The sequence below is a fragment of the Schistocerca cancellata genome, chromosome 1 (assembly GCF_023864275.1).
Source record: "Schistocerca cancellata isolate TAMUIC-IGC-003103 chromosome 1, iqSchCanc2.1, whole genome shotgun sequence".
In the NCBI taxonomy this organism is placed as follows: Eukaryota; Metazoa; Arthropoda; class Insecta; order Orthoptera; family Acrididae; genus Schistocerca; species Schistocerca cancellata.
In genome coordinates this window covers 1,104,837,281-1,104,859,205 of record NC_064626.1, presented here as the reverse complement: position 1 = coordinate 1,104,859,205, position 21,925 = coordinate 1,104,837,281, and the positions used below count along the sequence as shown (strand labels likewise).

The window sequence follows — 21,925 nt, the reverse complement described above, 5'->3', positions numbered from 1 at the left end:
ATCATAATTAAATTTTCATCTCCTTCAACAGTCTAAATAATTTCTTACATCTCATCACACATGCCTTCAATCTCTTCATCACTTGCAGTGCTAGTAGAGTTATGTCTTGTACTAAAGTAGTGGGTGTAGGATTTGTGTCTATGTTGACTATGATAATGTGTTCCATATGTTTTTCTTAGCAGTTTACTCATATTCCTACTTCTGTATTCATTACTGGTCCTATTTCTGTATTACCAGTATTTGTTGTGTGTTGATACCCCTGCACTCACCTCATCAGAAGTCTTGCTTTTTTCCTCCAACCACATTCCACTAATTCTTGTCATATTTTTCAACATATCCCATTATCTTTTTATAGTTTCTTTAACCTGTCAACCCACGTAAGGTAGTTAACATTTCATACTCTGATCCCTAGAACACTAGACTTGTTTTTCCTGATGACAACATCCTCGTGAACATCCCCAACCCAGAAATCCAAAAGGGGGACTATTTTACCTCTGGAATATTATGCCCCAGAGGATTATATCATCATTAGATCTTGTTGTACAGCTGCATATCTCCAAGAAACATAATGGCTCTAGTCAGCCATTTACAGTACCAACATAGCAAGGCCATGATGCTAATGTTACTATGCCAAATCAGTCAATATGCCAGATCAGTCAATCATCCAAATTGTTGTCCTGCACCAGCTGAGAAGGCTGCTATCCCTCTTCAAGAAACTTATGATAGTCTGGCCTCTCCAAAGGTACCCCTCTGATGTGGTTGAACCTACAGTATGACTCTCTGTGTTGTTGAAGTAGGCAGGCCTCTCCACAGTGGCCAGGTGCTTGATTCATGTGGAAGCTCATGTAATTCTTTTTGATATGTATCGTGCAGCTGTAAGCCTTCGTCAGCACACCTATGCTCCTACATGGCGCTGGCTGGACAAACAGTGCCCTTGTTGTGGTGGGGATTGTGTCAGGTTGGATGGGTAGAGCGGGAGAGAGGCAGGAGGTGGGAGGCAGGGAGAGGGAGTGGGGGTGGGTGGCTGGCAGTTCAGAGGAAGGCAACTGTTTTGCCAGGTAGGAATGCAGGATGGAGGATTAATCACCAACAATAGCTGCATTTTGACAACTGCAATCCTTTCCACACCAAAATATCCCTCCCATATAGTCTAGCCATCCATGGACAGTGTATCTGCAGTGATTAGAACTCCCTTGCCAAGTACACTGAAGGTCTCACTAATGCCTTCACAGACAGGCATTAACACCCCCCCCCCTACCCCCCCACCCCCCACCCACCCACCCACCCAAACCAAGCCCACAAAAACATTCCCTGTACCAAATCCTCACACAACACCAAACCTTCCACCACCCCCAAGTATCAGTTACAAAGGAGTGCCATCCTCATCACCCTGGGCTGGAAAATTGAACCATATCCTTCACCAGAATATCTCTCATCATGTCCAGAAATGAGGGACATCTAACCCAAGATCCTTCCCATCCCTCCTAAAGTGTTGTCTGTCACCCACCCAACCTGCACAAGAGTCTAGAACATATATATGCCATTCCAACTCCCAACACCTTACCAATGTGCAAGACCTGCCCAATCCAACTACACAGCATTTCCTTCTCCAGTCCTGTTATAGGCTTATCCTATCCTGTTAGAGGCCGAGTCACCTGTGAAAGCATCCCTGTTATATACAAACTCTGCTGCAAACACTGTACATCTTTTATGTCAGTATGACTACCACAAACAGATTTCCACCAAGATGAATGGCCACTGCCAAACTGTTCCCAAGAAAGAAGTTTACCACAGACTGGCACAACATGCATCTGAACACAACATGCTCAATTCCAACTGCTGCTTCACAACTGGGGCCACCTTGATCCTTCCCTCCACCACCAGTTCCTCTGAACTACACAAATGGGAGCTATCCTTGCAACTCATCCTTCACTCCTGCAATAGTCCTGGGTTCAATCTCCAGTAACCCACTGTCCCCACACTCTCCAGCCAACAGTTTCCACTTCCTCTTTAATGTCGCCACCCCCCCCCCCCTTTCCCCCTTTGATCAGCTCTTAGCATCAATGGGCACCAGTCTCCTCAATGGCTCTGACAACTGTGCATCAAATGCTTAGCTCGTGTACCTGCCAACCCTCCCTCCCACTTTCCTAGTATGAGCAAATAGGCTGTCTCCCTCCAAACCAGTACCTACTCACCCCCACTTCCTCTCCCTACCACCCACCTCTCTCTAACTCTACCCGCCCTAAATAACACAGCCCTCACCACAACCAGTCCACCACTGAAATGCAGCACTGGCACTGTTTATTCCACTGGCACCATGTAAGGTCATGTGTGTTTGTTTGTGTGAACACTTCTGCTTTTCAGTAAATGGTCTATTTTATTCCCAAAGAATTTGAGTTTTATTGCAAGACTGCCAACAGTCACTTCTCAGTTATTAATTTCTCCCAATGCAATTTTCACTTTCAGGTGTAAATTATTTTGATACTAATACATGATGTTTTTAACTGGCACTCTACATGGTACTTGTTACTTTAATCACACATCTGAAATACAGCAAATCATTCTAGGTCACTGAAGACAGCACTATACCATTTTAACTATATCAATAATACTGTGTAGATAGCACATGCCACGTATCATTTGCTTCCTTTTTATTTGACAAAAGAGTAGTCTGTCTTTTTATTTCTGTTCTTACCTTGTTCTTCTCCTTCTTTTTTATCAGCTTCCCCCATACCCCCTTGAGTATCTCACTGGCTCAGTAAAAGATGCATACATTCCAGAATGGTGTCTCATTCCAGTGTGCCAGATAGAATCATTAGAATGAACTGAGTGAAGTGGCACAGTAATAAAAAAAATGGATTCATAATCAGGAGGAGCATTCAGACTTTGAGTTTCCATGGTTTTACTAAATGACAGACTGCTTCCTTTGAAAAGGACACAACTAATTTCCTTTCCTCCTCTAACACAAGTTTGTGCTCTATCTCTAATGACCTCATAGTCAACAAAATGTTAAACCCTAATCTTCCTTCCTTCTTCCATTAGGATCAACATGAAGTGCTTGTTGGAGTTATGCGAGAGGAACAGCATAAGCGTGCCAGACTTCCCCATGTGCATTATCACCTTGTACAAATGAGATGGTGGAATGGATAAGACTCTGGACTTTCTTTCTGGAGAATATGGCCTCAAATCTCCAGCCAGCCACCTGAATTATATGGCTTCACTTAAAGTAAATGCTAGGATGGTACATCTGAAGAGGACAAAGCCAATTTCTTTCCCCAGTCTTTTTCCATCCTATGCTTGCACTTTATTCCTAATTAGCTTGTTTCCAACAAAACATTAAACCATAATCTTCCTTTCTTTTGATCAAACAGTCCATAGGTGTACTGTCAGTTCATAGTTTCCAGCAGGAACAATATCAGTGATCAGGCACATTGCCAAAATCATGTGCACTTACAAATTGACCTCCTGGGGGGTACTTTGTGTGTGGTCAACTCAAGGATGTGCATCTGGGGCTTAAGAGGTGATTCCAGGGGCTGTAGCCTTGCTGGGGAAACATGAAAATGTAGACACTCCATTGTCCTGGCTTCCAGCTCATTACCTTTGCTAAGTGTCTTCTTAATTAAATCCAGCACTGGTTCCCAAGCCTTGCTGAGATTATACCTGCAGTCCCAGTTGATAAATCTGTCCCTAATGCATATCTTGATGACTTCTCTAATGACAAAGTCCTGGTATTTTGACATTTTTGTTACAATTCTGATGTGTTTGCATTCCATTGTGTGAGACTTGGACAAACATTGCATCACAACTACTGACTGTTTAGGATACATCAGCTGAGCATGCCAATGGTGTTCTCAGCAACAGTCTTCAATGATGTGCACAGTTTGTCCAATACATGTCTTGCCACAGTGGTATGGAATGTGGCATACTCTGGCATTCCATAAACCAATGTCACCTTTGACACTCTCCAGTCATGCCCATGTTTTATTGGGTGGGCAGTGCAATGAGTAAGAACTGTTTTCTGCCCACCTAATAAAATATAGCATCACTGGGGAATGTGGAAGGTGACTTTGGTTTATGAAATGGTGAAGTATACCAGATTCTGTGCCAAGACATATATATTGGACAAACAGTGTGCACCATCGAAGATCACCACTAAGAACACCAAAAGTGTACTCAAATGATGTATCCTAACAACTTGTTGGTCACAGAGCATTGTTTGTCCGAGTCTACATGTATACAAACACACCAAAATTTCAGCAAGAATATCAAAATATAGGACAGTGTCACTAAGAGGCTGTCCTGATTGATAAAATCAGGACTGCAGCTACAGTCTTAGCAGAGCCACAGCCACTGATGCTATCGCCTCTTTAGCCTCTGATGCATGCACTTGGCACAGACTCCATACACAGTGGCCCCCAGGGCAGGAGATATAAGTCAACCAAGCACCCCCAGAAGGTCAGTTTGACAGTGCACATGATGATGGTGGCATGTCTGATTGTTGGAATACTTTGTACCAGCAGTATACCTACCAACTGTTTGATCAACTAATACACAGGGAGAAACCGAAGAATCACTTCCTTTCTTATAATCATTATATAATCCACCTGCTGTAATGTAGAGCAACAGAAGGAATGAATGGCACAGAGTTGAGTTTAGTAAAGCTTTCCTAAATAATGTATCTGTTGGTATGTGACTCTATAATTGTGGTTATACTGGGTGGTCAGAAACAGTCTGAAGAGCTCATTAGGATGTAACAAGGCAGACTGGCTGGTAAATATTTGTTAAGAAAAAAATTCAATATGTTGTGCTATTTCCAAGTTAATTAGTACTGAAGTTCAAGAGGCCCATCACAGACAGTGTCACCAAATGTGTTCTCCGTTTGGTTCCCTAAAAACTGAATGAGAGAGCAATTCATAAATTGGACATAGAACGGCAGTAAAGATCGGACCTGAGCCAGAGGATGAGCAGTCTTGTGTGCTATCATCTAGGCTGTGAGAACAACTTACACCAATTGTATCTAGCAAGCCACTTGAACTAGCATGCCCAGTGGCCTGCTTGGCTAACTTTAATGCTTATTAACTTGGAAACAGCACTGTGTATCAACTTTTTTTTAACAATTATTTCTGAGCTCATCCTACCATGCAAAACCCTTACAAGCTTTTAATACTGTTTCTGACAACCACGTACATAGTAAATCAAACTTATTCATGTGAGATCATTGCTTCTAGATGTTAATTTTTCATTCTTCATGAGTGGATAAGTAATAGTGTGCCCAACAAATAAAATCATTATTGTGGCACCCTATTATGCTTACAAGTATGGGAATGGTCATGTGTCTACCACCCATAAATTCTTATTATTGCTCTTTATGTTGCCCACAGAACAAGGCATATACAGTATGGTCACATATGAACACTTGAGAGCAGATGCAAAATTGTGAAGATTGCTGAAATGTAGAAAGCCCTACCTTTAGTCCAGCACTGAAGCCATTTTGACAAGCAATCTGGAGAGGGGACGAGAGATTCTCTCTGCTACCATCTGGGTCAGCTCCAGCTTCTAACAGCAGTCTGCACACTTCTGTATGACTATTGTACACTGCTACAAACAGGGGTGTTTGTGCCTTAATGTCAACAACATCTACTTCTGCTCCTCGCCTCAGCAGCTCTTGAACACATACAGCACTTCCCACTATAACAATAAAACTATTGATAACTTACATGAAAATAAGATATTTATTTTAATGAAGCAATAAAATTGTTTTAAATGTTCAGTTTCGTGAGAGACATATTTCAAAAGTCTACAGACACAGTAAGGTTTAATCAAGTTTGATTCCATAAGATTTAATGTGCACAGTGACTGTAGATTAATTAAGAAAGGATAGTACCACAGTAGTCTAGTCAAAATCCCACCACTTTTTTAATTATTCTTGCGTATCCAGATTTCAGCTATAAATAGCCATATTTGGTACATTTGAGTGAATTACTATCCAACGAACTTGCAGCAGTACATGTCACCAGGCAGAAGGAAACTTTCCTTCCACCTATGGCGACATATACTGTTGTGATTTCATTGAATGATAACGCACTCAAAAGCACTGAAGATGGCTGTCTGTAGCTGAAATCTGCATATGCAAGAATATTAAAGAAAAACAATGGGATTGTGACTGATTGCTGTGTTCTTTCCTTCCTTACAGTAAGATTTGCTCAATCCCTTGTAAATCAGCAGAATGGCAGTCATTGTGGCGAGAGGCAGTGAATTAACATTGCTCAATGCATACAGTAAAATTCTGACAATAACTCGTGTTTCAAACATAGCAATAGATTTTGTTCCCACCCAACAATAAAAAAGACCTAATAGTCATACGTTAGTTAAACTTTGATGCAAAATAAAAACCATAGACTCCTTTGTAAGATGCCAATACATTTAAACACATAAAAATTGTTCAATTGTGGTTATCAAACAAATGAAATAACTTTATCTGGCAGTGAAAAACAGATAAAAGTATTCTTGTCAATAATAATCATCTTTAACTGAAGAGAGAGTAAGAAGATTCCTGACTAAATCACACTTCAATTACAAACTAACTCAGGTTCATAAACATCTCTACCAGAATACATAAATAAACTCATAGTTATTTCCAGAAATCCACGAAGGCAGCCATCAACAGGTAGAAATATCTCAAAGGAGTGCCTTGGAAAAGTATGGTAAGACTACTACTAATCTCATTGTATATTAACTAGTTATAGCCCCAGTCATTTAACAGACATGATAATTATCTATGAGGCAGTGTGAAGTAACATACATTAGTTTTACTACTGGAAGAATGTCACAAAAATATTAGTAATCTGTACTCATAAGTCTTTGAATAAAGAAGTTGAACGTCTCACTAAAAATCTGTTTGATAAAGCCAAAAACCAGCTTCCAGTGACGAATTTTGGGTTGTACAGGGTGTTCCAGCTAGGAAGACAAGGAAATACACAGTCTTAACACAAAAAGTTCATTGTGTCACAGAGTGACAACAAGAACATGAACGTACAGAGAATAGTTATATGGCTGAGGTACGATGAACAGAGGGTTCAGAGTCCCATGCATGTCCATATAAAGAGAAAATTTCCAGCAGGCGCCACTGGTGTTGTGCTGCGCACGCATGCCATAACCAGGTGACTACTGTCACCAATGAGGCTGCCCCTGGTGTCCGCCTGTCATTGTGCAGCTCATTGTTTGAGTGTTGACATACACTATGCTTGTCATAGTAACTTGACTTTGGTTGCAGAAGTTGTAGTAACTGGTGGGTTACTACACTCCTCCTCCCTTGTGGGGGGTGGGGAGGAAGGAAGGACCAGGCACTGTTGTCCATGATACTGTGACTGCTGAGATGTCCATAGTGTCCACGGTGGTGTCTATAGCAGCAGCCAAGGGTGCAATAAGTTTCCAATCTACTAGGACCATTGAGTATAGATGAAAGTGAGTGTGGCAAGTGCACCTCTGCCATCTGGGACACCCAGTATACAGTACCAATGATGGAAGGGATGTCATCTTGATGTCAGGGTCCACAATGAAGGAAGCCAGCTCAGGCAGTAACGACTGAGGTTTGGTGAGGAGAAGCACTGAAGATTCTGCACTAGTATCGCTCCCTGGTGCCAGTGACACAGATGCAGTGCCAAGGGAGGGGATGGCACTGGATGCAGGAAGCCAAACTGCTGTCCTGCCAACTAGGTAGATGGGCATGAACAGGACTGCCTAGCCTCTGGAGCAGCCAGGGGTGGTAAAGGATGAGGAGCAGGTGGCACTGGTGGCAGAGGCAGCAGTGGCACGCTCCCGGCCCAAAAAGGAGGCCCAGTGCCCTTTGTGAGATGCAACTGGTTCTGGTGACATGCCATGAGCCAGTTTTTGGTGCAAACGGCAGCTGCAATGGCTGGAATCCATCCAAAACCCCTGACTCAGACAGGCATGCCAGATAGGAACTGTGATGAAACCCATGCTGCTGGGAGAGTCTGCTCTGCACCAAGATGTTGAGCAGTGTCCATGGCTGATGGTTGTGCTGAAACTTGGCAGGACTTTTGGCCCCAATTGGTGTCGTTTTGTATGAGCTAAAGAAAAATATAACAGCCTCCTTGGTGAGAATGTCCACATGTTTTTGCATGCATGTTTTAAACATTTGGACAAGGTGTTCCACGTCTCCGTTTGACTTTGGGTGGAAAGGAGGCATTGTGACATGGCAAATGACATTGTGGGTGAAATATTGTGCTATGAACTGAGCATCATTGTCAGAAACCAAGGTGCAAGTCAAGCCCTGAATGAAACACATCTTGGACAGCGACTTGTCAGTCGCATCTGCTGTAGTGAACAGCATAAGAAAAATGAGTAAAAGCATCAATTGCCAACAACCACAAATGTCTAAAAAGTACCAGCAAAATTGATGTGGATTCTTTCCCAAAGCTGTGTAGAAAGCAGCCATAGCATAAAATCTGTGCTCAGACTAAGCACATGGCAGTGCACCATCAGTTTAGTGCGAGAGATCCCACAGTGACCCTGATGCGATAAATGGAAGACCTCCCATTGCAGAGCTGTAGGAACCCCAACATGGGGAGTAAACTCTTCTGCTGACAGGACAATAATGCTATCCAAGAGGGAGAGATGATACCACAATGCATAGTAGTTCTGAAGTGTGTCTGACACCTGGCCTGGCAGCCAGTCAGGCCATCCCTGTTGTATCATTTGCACGACTTGCCTGAGCACTGGATCAGCTGCCATAGCACAGACAATACAAGAATTGGTGATGGGAGAAACATCCACCATATGTCTTGTCTCTGTATCCAAGTGTAAATAAAAGCAGTTCCTCTTGCTCAAATGAAAAGTCAGGGGCCATGGACAGGGCATCTGCATTTGCATGTTGTGACATAGGATGACAATGGATCTCATAATTGTACCAGAACAAAAACAGGGCTCAGAGCACTGAAGACAATGGGCAAATCTGTCTGCTAAGGATAGCAACAAGCTAAATGGGGAAACAAAAGCCTTATGTTCTAGAATTAAATGAAATTTGGCACCATACAGAAACAGGAGAAATTTTCTTACAGCATAGACAATAGCAAGGGTTTTTTTTTTTTTTTTTCGTCATAGAATAATGCTGTTGAGTCAGGCTGAAAGTTTTTGGTGAAAAAGCAATTGGCAGTTTGGATCCATTGGAATGACAATTGGCCTGGATCATCCCCACCACATACTCCGACACATCCGTGGTGCCAGACCAGGTGCCAGGACCAGGACCAGGTGCCAGACATGATGGGGATTGAAGACAGTCCTTGAGTTGTGCAAAAATATATTCATGGGCAAGTGACCCAACAAAAGGAGTATTTTTACAAAGCAACCAACACAAGGAGTGGATGATAGGGGCTCTCTGGAATTTAACTTGTGATGCTGCATCACTTTGCTGAGGAATGCCTGCAGTAGATTAGACGGAAAAGACAAAGCTGAAATAAAAATGGTTCAAATGGCTCTGAGCACTATGTGACTTAACTTCTGAGGTCATCAGTTGCCTAGAACTTAGAACTAATTAAACCTAACTAACCTAAGGACAGCACACACATCCATGCCCGAGGCAGGATTTGAACCTGCGACCATAGCAGTCGCTTGGTTCCAGACTGTAGCACCTAGAACCACACGGCCACTCCGGCTGGCAAGCTGAAATAACAGTGACATATTGGTCCATGGAGCATATGCCCTGCCAAGAAATTACATGGCCCAAATAAACAATGGAAGGCTAGAAAAATTGAGACTTTGTGAGGTTGCACTTGAGGCCTGTGGACTGCAGAACAGTAAACAAAGAATGGAGATTATGTAGGTGATCCTCCATGGTACCAACAGTCATAATGATATAATTAAGATCGTTAATGCACTGGGGAACAAAAGACATGACCTGTTCTAGAATATGTTGAAAGATGGCTGGCACATTAGCAACCCCAAACATTAGCTGCTGATGCTGATAGAGGCGAAATGGCATATTGACCACAAGCAACTGTTTTGATACACCATCCAACAGAACCTATAGTATGTTTCAGCCAAGTCAGTACATATATCATTTACCACTAAGTACATGACAGAATTGACAACTGTTGTGTAAACAGTGTAGCCCATGAATGGGCCAAGAATAGGAATCAGCTGTTTGTTATAGCTTACCAACCGACACTCCACATGGGTCACCGGTGGGGGCTTCATCTTGGTGTATGCCTATGAGTTGAGTAGAGACACAGCGGCTCCTGTGTTGACTCATAGGTGCAATGGTAGATTTATCACTTGCATTTCAATTAAATGTTTCTTCTGACCTTATGACACTGGTGAACACGACAATAAAATCACACAAATATCTACGTCGATATATTCTTGCAATGACTCTTGAGGGGTTAGAGATTGGTATACTGCTGCTATATGATCTTTCTTCTTATATTTGTGGCACGCAGCCCACTACCTGCGGCAGGCCACCCCCCATGCTGTATGAAACATGAGGGACATGAAGAAAGTGGCATTTTCTGTTCCTGCTGTTGCCAACATGTTTGTCCATGGCAGCCCAGTGAGCATGTTTGTACTGTGGCCATCTCCTCCTCCTCCAGCATGCTAAGCTCCAGGCAATGGGGTTGTACACTGTCAACAACAGCGGTGTCACTCCAAGCCTCTAGCTATCAGCCCATGACGTGGGAAACCTCAAATAGTTGTGCAATATTCAAAACCTCTTCCAACATACAGTCATCAAACTGAATGGCACATCGATGCATTTCCTCATCAGGGGTCAAACGAATGATTATCAGGGGCCAAATGAATGATTATCAGGGGCCAAACGAATGATAATTCTTGGACCATGGTATCCACATACCCTGAGGCTTACCCATGACAAAGTGACAATAATACCATCCATCAACATTCCTGGGCATTTGGACTTGATGGCATGCTTCAGTTTTTTCAATGTGTCCACACTCTACTGTGCATTAATTATAGCCCTGTGCCCCAGAAAGTCTATGAGTTGGGTGTTGATCCACAGTATCACTCTGTTGCAGCATACTGCCTGCCCACACATTGCCAAGACTGTTTCATATATGCCGCAGATGTTTCACTAGGTAGCCCATACATATCCTCCATACAGTCCCAATTTCCATATTTTCATGAAGAAAGACATTCATTGCCATTGATTTGCTTTGGATAAAGAGGTGCACACCTAGGTACAATCATGGTTCCATCAGCAACCACAAACATGTTGCAATGAAGATATTGACTGTCTTGCCTCAAAGAGAGACAAATGTATTAACGGTTATGGCAATTGCTTTTGAAATAATAAACAGTTTACTTTACTTTTATCTATCTGTCTCATTTGCATTTGAGTATCCCTTATACATTCATTCTCCCGACTAATTGGGTTATGAACCACATGAATTACCTGATGGAACAGTCAGATACATCCACGGTGAACCCATTCCAGAAATCCAGATCTCCAGTCTTTCCCCATATTCTAATGTCCGGTCCAGAACCTCTCCATATGCTCTCTCTCTCTCTCTCTCTCTCTCTCTGTGTGTGTGTCTCTCTCTCTCTCTCTCTCTCTCTCTCTCTCTCTCTCTCTCTTTCTCATCAACCACATCACTCCCTGCACTCCTAGGTTCTATATGCTTCCAAAGCACATAATGCAACTACCCAGGATGCTCAATTGCAACTGGCTACTGTGCCCCACAGAGAGTCTCCTCCCTTGTGGACCAACTTTTCCTCCACCAACTATCACAATTCCTGTTCATTTACCACCCAGTGCCCTGCTCATCACTCTTGATGCCAACTCCCTCTCATTAACAACCCAATTCCCATGGCCTGGTTACAATTGAACACTATCTTTCCCCATGATTGACTGGCTCCAAACCTACAACCACCTTACTGGTCACCAACTACTCATATATCCACACTCACAATTACTTCTCCTTTGAAGGCATCATCTACAAACAAATTCGCATACAGCAATGGGCACCCACATTGCAACATACTATGCTAACCTATTCATGGGCCATCTAGCAAAATCCTTCTCAGCTGGTCAGAATTCCAAATCTCTTATCTAGCTCACATTCATCAGTGACATCTTCTTGATCTGGACTGAGGGTGAAGACACCCCACCCACATTCCTCCAGAACCTCGACAACTTTTCCCTTGTCTGCTTTAAATGGTTCTTCTCTGGCCAACAAGCCACCTTCCTCAATGGCAACCTCCACTTTGAGAATTGGTACATCAATATGTTTGTCCACATCAAAACTACCAACCACCAACAATACAGCCACTTTGACAGCTGCCACCAATTCCATACAAAGAAGTTCCTTCCTCACAGCCTAGACTCTTGTTGTCATCATATCTGTAGTGATGAGCATCTCCTCTCCAAATATGCCAAGAGTCTCAATGAGGCCTCCACAGACCAAAATTTCCTTCCCTGCCTTGTCCAGTGACAGATCTGTGCCTTGCCTCAGCTACCTACCATCCTGCACATACTCACTGTCTGGATGCAAAGGAGCACTCGTCTCATGACTTGGTACCAACCAGACCGGAACGACAGAAGCACAACTTATGGCAAGGTTTCAGTTACCTCTCATCATGCTCAGGATTGAGAAACATCCTCCCCACTATCCTACCCACCCCTCCAACAGAAGTGTTCCATCACCCAACAAATCCCTGCAACACCCTTGTCCATTTCTACTCCATCCCTGTTCCATACCCCTTGGCTCATGGCTCACAGACCTGCAATAGACCTAGATGCAAGACTTGTCCCGTGTATCCTCCTACTGTCATCTACTCCAGTCCTGTCAAAGCCATCTCCTACCCCACCAAAAGCAGGGCCATCTGTGAAAGCAGCCATATGACTACCAACAAGGTGACTGTCTGCATGAATGGCGACTATGAATCTGCAAAGAGATAGCTGGACATCCCAGTTGCTGAGCATGCCACCCAAAATGATGTACTTCATTTAATGACTGCTTAACAGTGGGTGCCTTCTGAATTTGGCACACCAACACTAGCTTTTTTTTAATTGTGCAGGTTCCCATAACCCCCCTGGCCTCAGAATTCACTAGTCCTCATCTTCCACCTGCCTAACCCCTTCCCTGCTCCTGCTACAGTATGACACATGCCTTCTATCCTGCCAACACATGTACATAGTCCTTTTCGCTCCTCTCCCCGTGCACCTTCCCCTCCCCACTCTTCCCCTCCTCACCTCACAACACAGTCTCCCTGTGTCGCATCTAGCAGCTCTATCCTGTCCCATCTTACCTCACCCCTGCCCTGTTATCCCTCCTTCATCCTGAACCACACTTTTTAGTATCTCCTCTACCTATCCTCAGGCAGACTGTGACTCACCTCATATGCAACTGCAGTCAGGTTTAGCACATGGAGGTGACATTAGCTATGTGTGTTTGAGTTATGCTTGTGTGAATGGGTGTAAGTTTTTTACTCCTGATGAAGGTCATAGGTCAATGTTTCTAGCTTTCTGTTTCATTGTACCTGTCAGTGATCCAACACCTCCTCTAAGTGGTGAGTAGTATCTATTCTTTCCATATAGTTGTAATTCCATCCTGAATTTTTCATTGTTTGATTTCAACTGTGCTGAGATGGGTCACATGCTTGGCTCATAACTTGATACCTCAACCATTTTCTTGTAAAATGTCATGTGACTAGGGCCTCCCGTCGGGTAGACCGTTCGCTGGGTGCAAGTCTTTCAATTTGACGCCACTTCGGTGACTTGTGCATCGATGGGGATGAAATGAAGATGATTAGAACAACACAACACCAAGTCCCTGAGCGGAGAAAATATCCAACCCAGCTAGGAATCGAACCCAGGCCCTTAGGATTGACATTCTGTTGCACTGACCACTAGCTACCGGGGGCATTTTCTAGTGAGGCTATATGAAGACTCTTGTACAGTCAGAGGATAACCTGGCTGCAAAAGTTACAGATGTGATAGGACTGATGCATCAAACCTAGGTATTTTCAGCAGGATGTATTGCCTCCCTAGGCTCACGAACATATGATAGTATAGTGACTCTCAACTCAAGGGCAGCTGATTCGAACCCTGGCAGTAGAAGAAATTTTCACCACCACTATTTGGCTGAAAAGAACAGCAGAAATAGTGCCATAAAATTCATAACACCCTTACTTTGTGCCGGTATCCTGGATTAAATTCCAAACATCCCTGTAGTGTCTCATGGAGAGAAAGCATGTGACACTGTAGATGTTTATAGTATGTTGAATGTCCATTATACTCCCTCTATCTTCCCCCACATACTTTCATAATCATGTATTTTCTTACCGTATGCATCTTTTACTACCCAGAATCCCCAGACTTACAAACTTTCCTTCTTCATTTTGTCATAAATGTCTCACTTTATAATACATTCACATGTCTCATTGTAGTAATTACGTATTTCCACTTCCATCAGGTGGTATCCTGCCAACAGTTACAACACATTTCTTAGGAGAGGTCACAGTAGCTGTTCTATCCCCATTGGCCCATTATTTTTAGCTAGTTTTGTTGTTTGAAACATTCAATACTTCTTTTAATTCTTTCTTTTTCACTGCATACTTATTAATTTTCGTGAATCTCAACTACAATGAATAGGACTTTATGTTTCAGTATTAATGAAAGAATATTCCCTCATAGTTTTCATGAGAATAAAATCAATTTCATTTTCATGTCAGCAGAATGTCTGCTGATACCATGCTTGAAAAGCGTGTTCCTTGTACAAAGTGTTGTTCCAAATAGAACTGAAGCAGTCTCGTTCCTCTGCTAAATATTCCACCTGTCCAATGAATTTCTGAGTGGTACCTCCCTGTTATTACTCCAAGTTTTGAACTGAAGTATCCTGATATCATGAAAATTTCTTTATTTGGAACATTATTTATCACTTAACTTGCTTCTCCACATACTTTTGATTTGTCTTCACTGGTATCACATGTTGGTACTCAAACCTGTCAACATTTAGAAGTCTTAAGAGTGATCCACCTATTTCTATAATTAACAAGAGACTGATGAATAACTGAGTCCTTCACACAACAGCAGCAATGCCATTAGTGCTTGCAGAGGCATATCTACAGAAATACACAGCACTGCCCCTGACAGGCCTGACAAAGCCATAAATCTGTCGGATACAAGATGACCATTAAATTGCCGGTGTTTTTCAGTGATCCCAAGAACCCCAAGATCATGACTTTAATTTTCAATCATATACAGTTTTTTGAGCTGTAAGAGACCTCCTCATTTCCAGGCTAGTTAGTTATTAATTTGTATGTGTTCTGGGTCGTAACTACAACCTCTTACTATGATATGGAATGAGTCAGTTTTACAATTACAGCATATTTTCTCAGCAGAAAATATGACAGCGTTCTGACCATTTACGAGGTGTGTTCAAAAAATTCTGGAACATTCATAATTTTGCAGCCAATGGTATGTTGGAGCGAAATGTGGTTGGCATCCCTGCACATGTCTGTGTTTAATGTATAACGGCCAGAAGTTAAATTGTTATATGTCTGTTAGTTATTGTTCAGCGCTGTATTGAGTAGAACACTGTATCGCAAAGTTTGCAAATTTCATGAGGGCAGAGTTAGAGGAGCAATGCTTCTACATTAAATTTTGTGCAAGACTCAAGAAAATCCTTACAGAGACACAATAAATGATGCAGAAAGCCTACAGTGATGAGTGCTTAAGCCATACTTGGTGTTACAAATGGTTCACACAGTTTAAAACTGGTAGGATGGAAGTTAAAGATGACCTTCAACATCTACTGACGATGCTATTGTCAGGGACATCAATGAAACTGTGTATGCCAATCGAAGACTGACTCTCTGAGAGATTGAAGAAGAATGTAACATTTTAGTTGGATCATGTCATGAAATCCTGATACAGCATCTCAGAATATATTGTCTTGCTGCCAGTTTTGTCCCACGGCTCATGAGTCAAGATCAGAAGACTTTAAACCCACAATCTACGAAGACCTTGTGAATCACACAAATGAGAATGAGGTGTTCCTTAAGAGAATCCTAACTTGTGATGAGATGTCGATCTACGGTTACAATGTTAAGACCACGGTTCAATCTTCACCATAGGTTGGGTAATGTTCTCCAAGATCAAAAAGAGCTCATCAGGTCAGGTCAACTGTCAAAGCCATGCTGCTAGTCTTCTTTGACTTTAAAGAATTAGTTCACCATGAATTTGTGCCACAGTGGCAAACTGTTAATCAATGGTACTAATGGGACATGTTGCAATGCCTGTGAGAAAATATGAGAAGGAAATTGCCTGAAATGTGGTGAGACAATTCATGGCTCTTGTGTCATGTTAATGACACATCCCTTTTGATGCATGACTGTTGCACAGAAAACGAAATCACTTTGCTGCCTCATCCTCCATACTCTCCATATCTGGCCCCTGCAGACTTTTTTTAATTTCCAGAGTTGAAAACCTCTTTGAAAGGAGGAAGATTTGCATGATAGACAAGATAAAAGAAAATTCACAGACTGCTTCGTATGATCCAGCAAGACTGCTTCTAGAAATGGAAACAGCGTTGGGAGCAGTGTATCAATTGCTGAGGAGAGTATTTCAAAGGAGACCATGCACAATAACAAAACACACACACACACACACACACACACACACACACACACACACACACACACTCTTTCTCACACAGTCCGTGAGCGATGCCAAGTTTGGATGTGGCCTGCCAAGAATTTCTCTCCTGCACTAACCTCTTCATCTCACAGTAGCACTTGCATCCTATGTCCTCAATTATTTGTTGGATGTATTCCAGTCTCTGTATGCCCCTACAGTTTCTGCCCTCTGCAATTCCCTCTAATCCCATGAGGTTACTCCCTGATGTCTTAACAAATGTCCTATCATCCTGTGCCTACTTCTTGTCAATATTTTCCATACGTGCCTTGCCTCGCCAATTCTGAGGAGAACATCCTCATTCCTTACCTTATCAGTCAACCTGATTTTCAAGATTCTTCTATAGTACATCTCAAACTTCTATTCCAGCTTCCCCACTGTCCATGATTCACTACTGTTCGTAGTAACATAGAATCACGACGTTTACTACGAAAATTGTTATGTAAATGGAGCACTTGTAGTATAAATCGCTCCCCAGGCCTGAAGATGACGGTGTTACAATGTAGAAACTAGTTGCCAAAATAAAATCAACACCTTAAATACAGCTGGAGGAATTTCTTCATTTTTAATATAAATATTGTTTCTGAGTCCACAAATACTTTTTTTGGTGAAAGCAGCCACTTTCAGCAAATACCAAAGCTATGACATTTTTCACAGTAATGTAGGAGGACTTATAAACAAAGTTAACGAAATTTCTGTTCTTTTAGATGATCCACAAGAGATAAAGGATGCCAATGTTTTATGCTTTAGTGAACACCACATTAGAAATGTTGAAGTGTTAAAGCCTAGTGGTTACTGTCTAGCAACACATTACTGTAGATCTGTCATGAAGAATGGTGGAATAGTAATTTACTTAAAAAATAACATATCATATAGCACACTGAATTTAAAGAGTCACTGTGTTGAACAAGGTATTGGTGTAGAAATTACTGTACATGACCGCACAGTTGTTGTGTTAGCACTATATAGAGCTCTATCAGGGAACATAAAAGTGTTCCTGAGGCAGTGAGATTCTGCCTTATCGCAAGTGCACTCAAAATCCAAGAATCTAATAATTACAGGTGATTTCAATGTAAATTTCCTAAATGAAAGGAATGGTAAAGCAGATCTAGAACATCCAGTTGATTCTTATAATCTGACGACAGCAGTAAATTTTCCAACTAGAGTTACTGAGAACATGGTGGTCAACTGCTTACTCTCACTGACATCAATCCGAGCAACAGTTCTGAAAATTCTTGGAAATCTTTTAGGATAATAAATGATGAAACCCTCCAAAATTTCAGCACCAGCCTGCAAGATATAGACTGGAGTCCACTTTCCAATGAAACAGATGTGAAAAAAAAGAATAATACATTTCTGAATGAATTTATGCCTATCTTTGAAGCCACATTAAAAAAAAGTAGTTAGAAACAGTCATGTAATTACTGCCAATACGCCACGGATCACTACAGGAATAAAAACTTCCTGCAGAACGAAGAGGATGCTATATTATTCCCTCAGAACTTGTAATGATCCAAAGAAATTTCAGCACTACAAACTTTACTGTAGCATCCTAAAAAAGGTAATAAATAAGTCAAAAAATATATGCATTAAGTCTGAAATTGATAAGTCTGACAACAAAATAAAAACAATTTGGAATGTAATAAAGCAGGAAACTGGGGGGAAAAAACGGGGAACAGGGCACCCATTGAAATTAAACAAGGTACCAATATTGTAAAGAAACCTGAAATGGTTGCAGAAATCTTCAACATGCACTTTTTGTCAGCAGCTGAGAAGACATGCTGTAAAGGTTCTGTGGACGAGTCATTGGCTCTTCTACAGAAAGCTATCAGTAATAGACCCCCACAATTATCCTTACCTAATGTTACTGTAAAAGAGATTGAAAGAATTATTACCTCATTAAAAAATAAAAAGTTTGTTGGTGAGGACAATATTTCCTGTAAAATAGTGAATTATTGCTATAAATAAATAAGTCCAGTCTTATGCAACACATTCAATACATCTCTGCAAGAAGGAATAGTCCCCGACAGGCTAAAACTAGCTGCAGTGATACCATTCTTTAAAAAAGGTGAGAAAAGCAAAGTTACAAACTATCACCCACTCTCCCTCTTAACCATCTTTTCAAAAATTCTTGAAAAACTCATGCACAGGTTGATTGTCAATCATCTTAGCTTCCACAATATCCTAAACAAAAGTCAGTTTGGATTTTGTGCTGGTCTTTCTACAGAACAAGCAATATTCTGTTTCACCAACCAAGTTCTGGAAGCCATTAACAAAAAAAAATGTCTCCAGTAGGTATTTTTTGTGACCTCTCAAAAGTCTTTGATTGTGTAAACCATCTAATCCTTTTGAAAAAAGGTAGACTGTAATGATGAATGGCTCATCCAGAGAACCTGCCTCATATGAGTGGGGCTCAGTAAGTTGTGACATGCCACAAGGCTCTGTTTTGGGTCCACTGCTATTTCTCATCTTTATTAATGATTTCCCACTTTGTTCTAATACAAGCAGTAAATTTACTCTTTTTGCAGATGACACTACAATTCTAACTGACAACTGTACAGACAACAATCTTGAACAAACTACGAATAAAGTTTTCAATGATATTGTAAACTGGTTTTCTTCAAATAGTTTCTCACTCAATACAGATAAAACCCTTCATATGAGATTCCATACTCCACAAAGAAATCTGGAAGAAATTAACATTAAGTGCAGAGACCAAGAACTACAAAAAGCTGAGATTACAAAATTCCTGGGTGTTTATATAGACAGCAAATGTAACTGGTCAGCACATATTCTTCATCTTTATAAAACACTTATCTCAGCAATATTTGCACTGCAGGTTATTGCATTGGTGGCTGAAGTAGACACCATTAAGAGTTCATACTGCAGCTATTTTCATTCATTAATGTAATATGCTATTATATTCTGGGAGAACCAGCCTCTCGCAAAGAAAATTTTCGCTGCACAGAAAAAAGCCATTAGAATAATGAGTGGTGTCCATCACAGGCACTCTTGAAGGTGCTTGTTTCGAAAGATAGGGATCCTTACCACCTCCTCACAATATATCTATTTCTTGTTGACCTTTGTCTGTAAAAACCCTTCTATCTACAAAGATAACAGCCAATTTCATGACTATAACACAAGAACCAATAACAGGCTGCACATTGAACTGAAAAGTCTCACTATGGTTCAAAAAGGAGCTTATTACTCCAGCATTAACCTGTTTAATGCTCTCCCACCACACATCAAATGCCTTCACAAAAAACTGCCAGCATTCAAACAAATTCCCAAGGAGTACCTGATAGAGAAATCTTTTTATACAGTTGATGAATATGTGAAAGAAAATGTATATAACACTAAATTTGTAAGTGTTGTAAAATTAGTATAATTAATTTTATTTTGAGTACTATCATAGGCATATGACAATTATGTATTGGTATTCCTGTATTTCCTTTGGAATATTTAGTTTATCATGGCTCCTGTATATATTACACAGCCTTAACATGTGAAACAAAAATGTTCTGTTAACAGAATGTACTGTTGTTTAGCTGATATCTATTTACATTGTATCTTTTATTGCATTTATGTAAGATATATGTCAACTGTGTACAATCTGACCCATTCCATATCATAAATATATTACGCATCCTTGACATATGAAACACAATTTTCTGTTAATTGATTATGCTATGTTTAGTTGATTTTTTTTTACATTGTATCTTTTTATTGTATTTATACAAGTTATATTTGAACTATGTAGAATCTGACACGTTCCATATCCTTGCAATTCACTCGCTACCAAGATCTATGAAACATGAAATAAAATAAAAAAATAAATAAAATAATGCCAGTGTACTCATGAACTGGCAAATGTAATGAACTGTGATTATTCCACCATCATGTGACATTTGCATCCAATGGGGAAGGTTCAAAAACAGGTTTTATGGGTGCTCGTCATCAGTTGTCTTGTGAACAACACCAACCATTCTTATTTTGTGTCATTACTGGTGGTGAAAAATGGTGTATTTATGCTAACATAAGGACAAGAAAGGAATGGTTGAATCCAAACAAAGCAGCAACTCCCTGTACAAAGACCTGTGCCACCCACAACAGATAATGTTATGCATCTGGTGGAACAGCTATGGTGTAGTTTACTATGAATTGCTTCCCAGGGGTGTGGCAATCACTACTAACATTTATTGTCAACAACTGAGACAGCTTGCAGATGCAGTCCACGAACAACAACCAGGAAGACTGTGTGAGGTGATACTACGCCACGGTAATGCCCACCCACATTCTGCTAGACTGACAAAGAACACTTTACAGGAGTTGGGTTGGAAGTCATTCCACACCCACCTTATTCACTTGAACTTGAGCTCTCAGATTTACACTTTCTTGCCCTCTACCAAACAGCCTTCAAGGAATTTCCTTTCCAGATGAAAATGCACTCCAAACATGACTCAAAGCATTCTTCACCTCAAAATCACATGATCTCTACAGTTGTGCAACCAAAAACTTACCCCAGCATTGACAGATTGTTGTAACTAGTAAAAGAGAATATATTATTGATGACTAAAGTATTTCCTGTTAATTTATATCCCAACCCTATACATACTGTGTATTACACATATTTCCCTATAGCTCACGTCTATTTTTCTCAGATTTTGAAGATCTCATATGATTTTCCATTGTCAAATGTATTATCTAGCTCAACAAACGCTATGGGTGTGTCTACATTTTTCTTCAGTCTTCTTCTGTATATTATTCCTGTCAGCAGTTTGGATGACTGATTGTATGATAGTTCTTGCAATTATCTGCCCTTGCAATCTTTGGAATTGTGTGAATGAAATTTTTCTCAGTGTCTGATGGTATGTTCCACACAGAATTTACACACCAACTATTCAAGTTACCATCTCCCACAATTAATTTAGAAATTCTGATGAAATGTTATCTATCCCTTCCAGTTTATTGGATCTCAAGTCTACCAGAGCTCTTTTGAATTCTGACTCAAATAATGGACACCCCCCCCCTCCCGGCGTGCATTCCACGTCAACTCCAGTTTCTTCCTCTATCACATCTTCAGACAAGTGCTCCCCCTCATATAGGCTTTCTATATACTCTTCGCACCTATACACTTCCTCCTCTGTGTTTAACAGTGGAATTCCCATTGTGCTCTTAAAGTAGTCAAGCTTGCTTTTAATTTCACCAAAGGTTGTTTTGACTCTTCTATACGGTGAGTCATTTCTCTCAATGATC

The 21,925-nt window shown here is 41.0% G+C and overlaps 1 protein-coding gene across 3 annotated transcripts in view; it reads right to left on the bottom strand.

The window, feature by feature from the left end:
• The window catches only part of LOC126091954 (ankyrin repeat and SOCS box protein 1-like), a 149,203-nt gene that overhangs the window by 41,611 nt on the left and 85,667 nt on the right, over positions 1-21,925 (bottom strand). For all 3 annotated transcript variants that reach the window (XM_049907332.1, XM_049907322.1, XM_049907341.1), the window contains exon 3: positions 5,468-5,688. In XM_049907332.1, the coding sequence (XP_049763289.1) occupies positions 5,468-5,688 (221 nt within the window). The remainder of the gene's footprint in view (positions 1-5,467; positions 5,689-21,925) is intronic.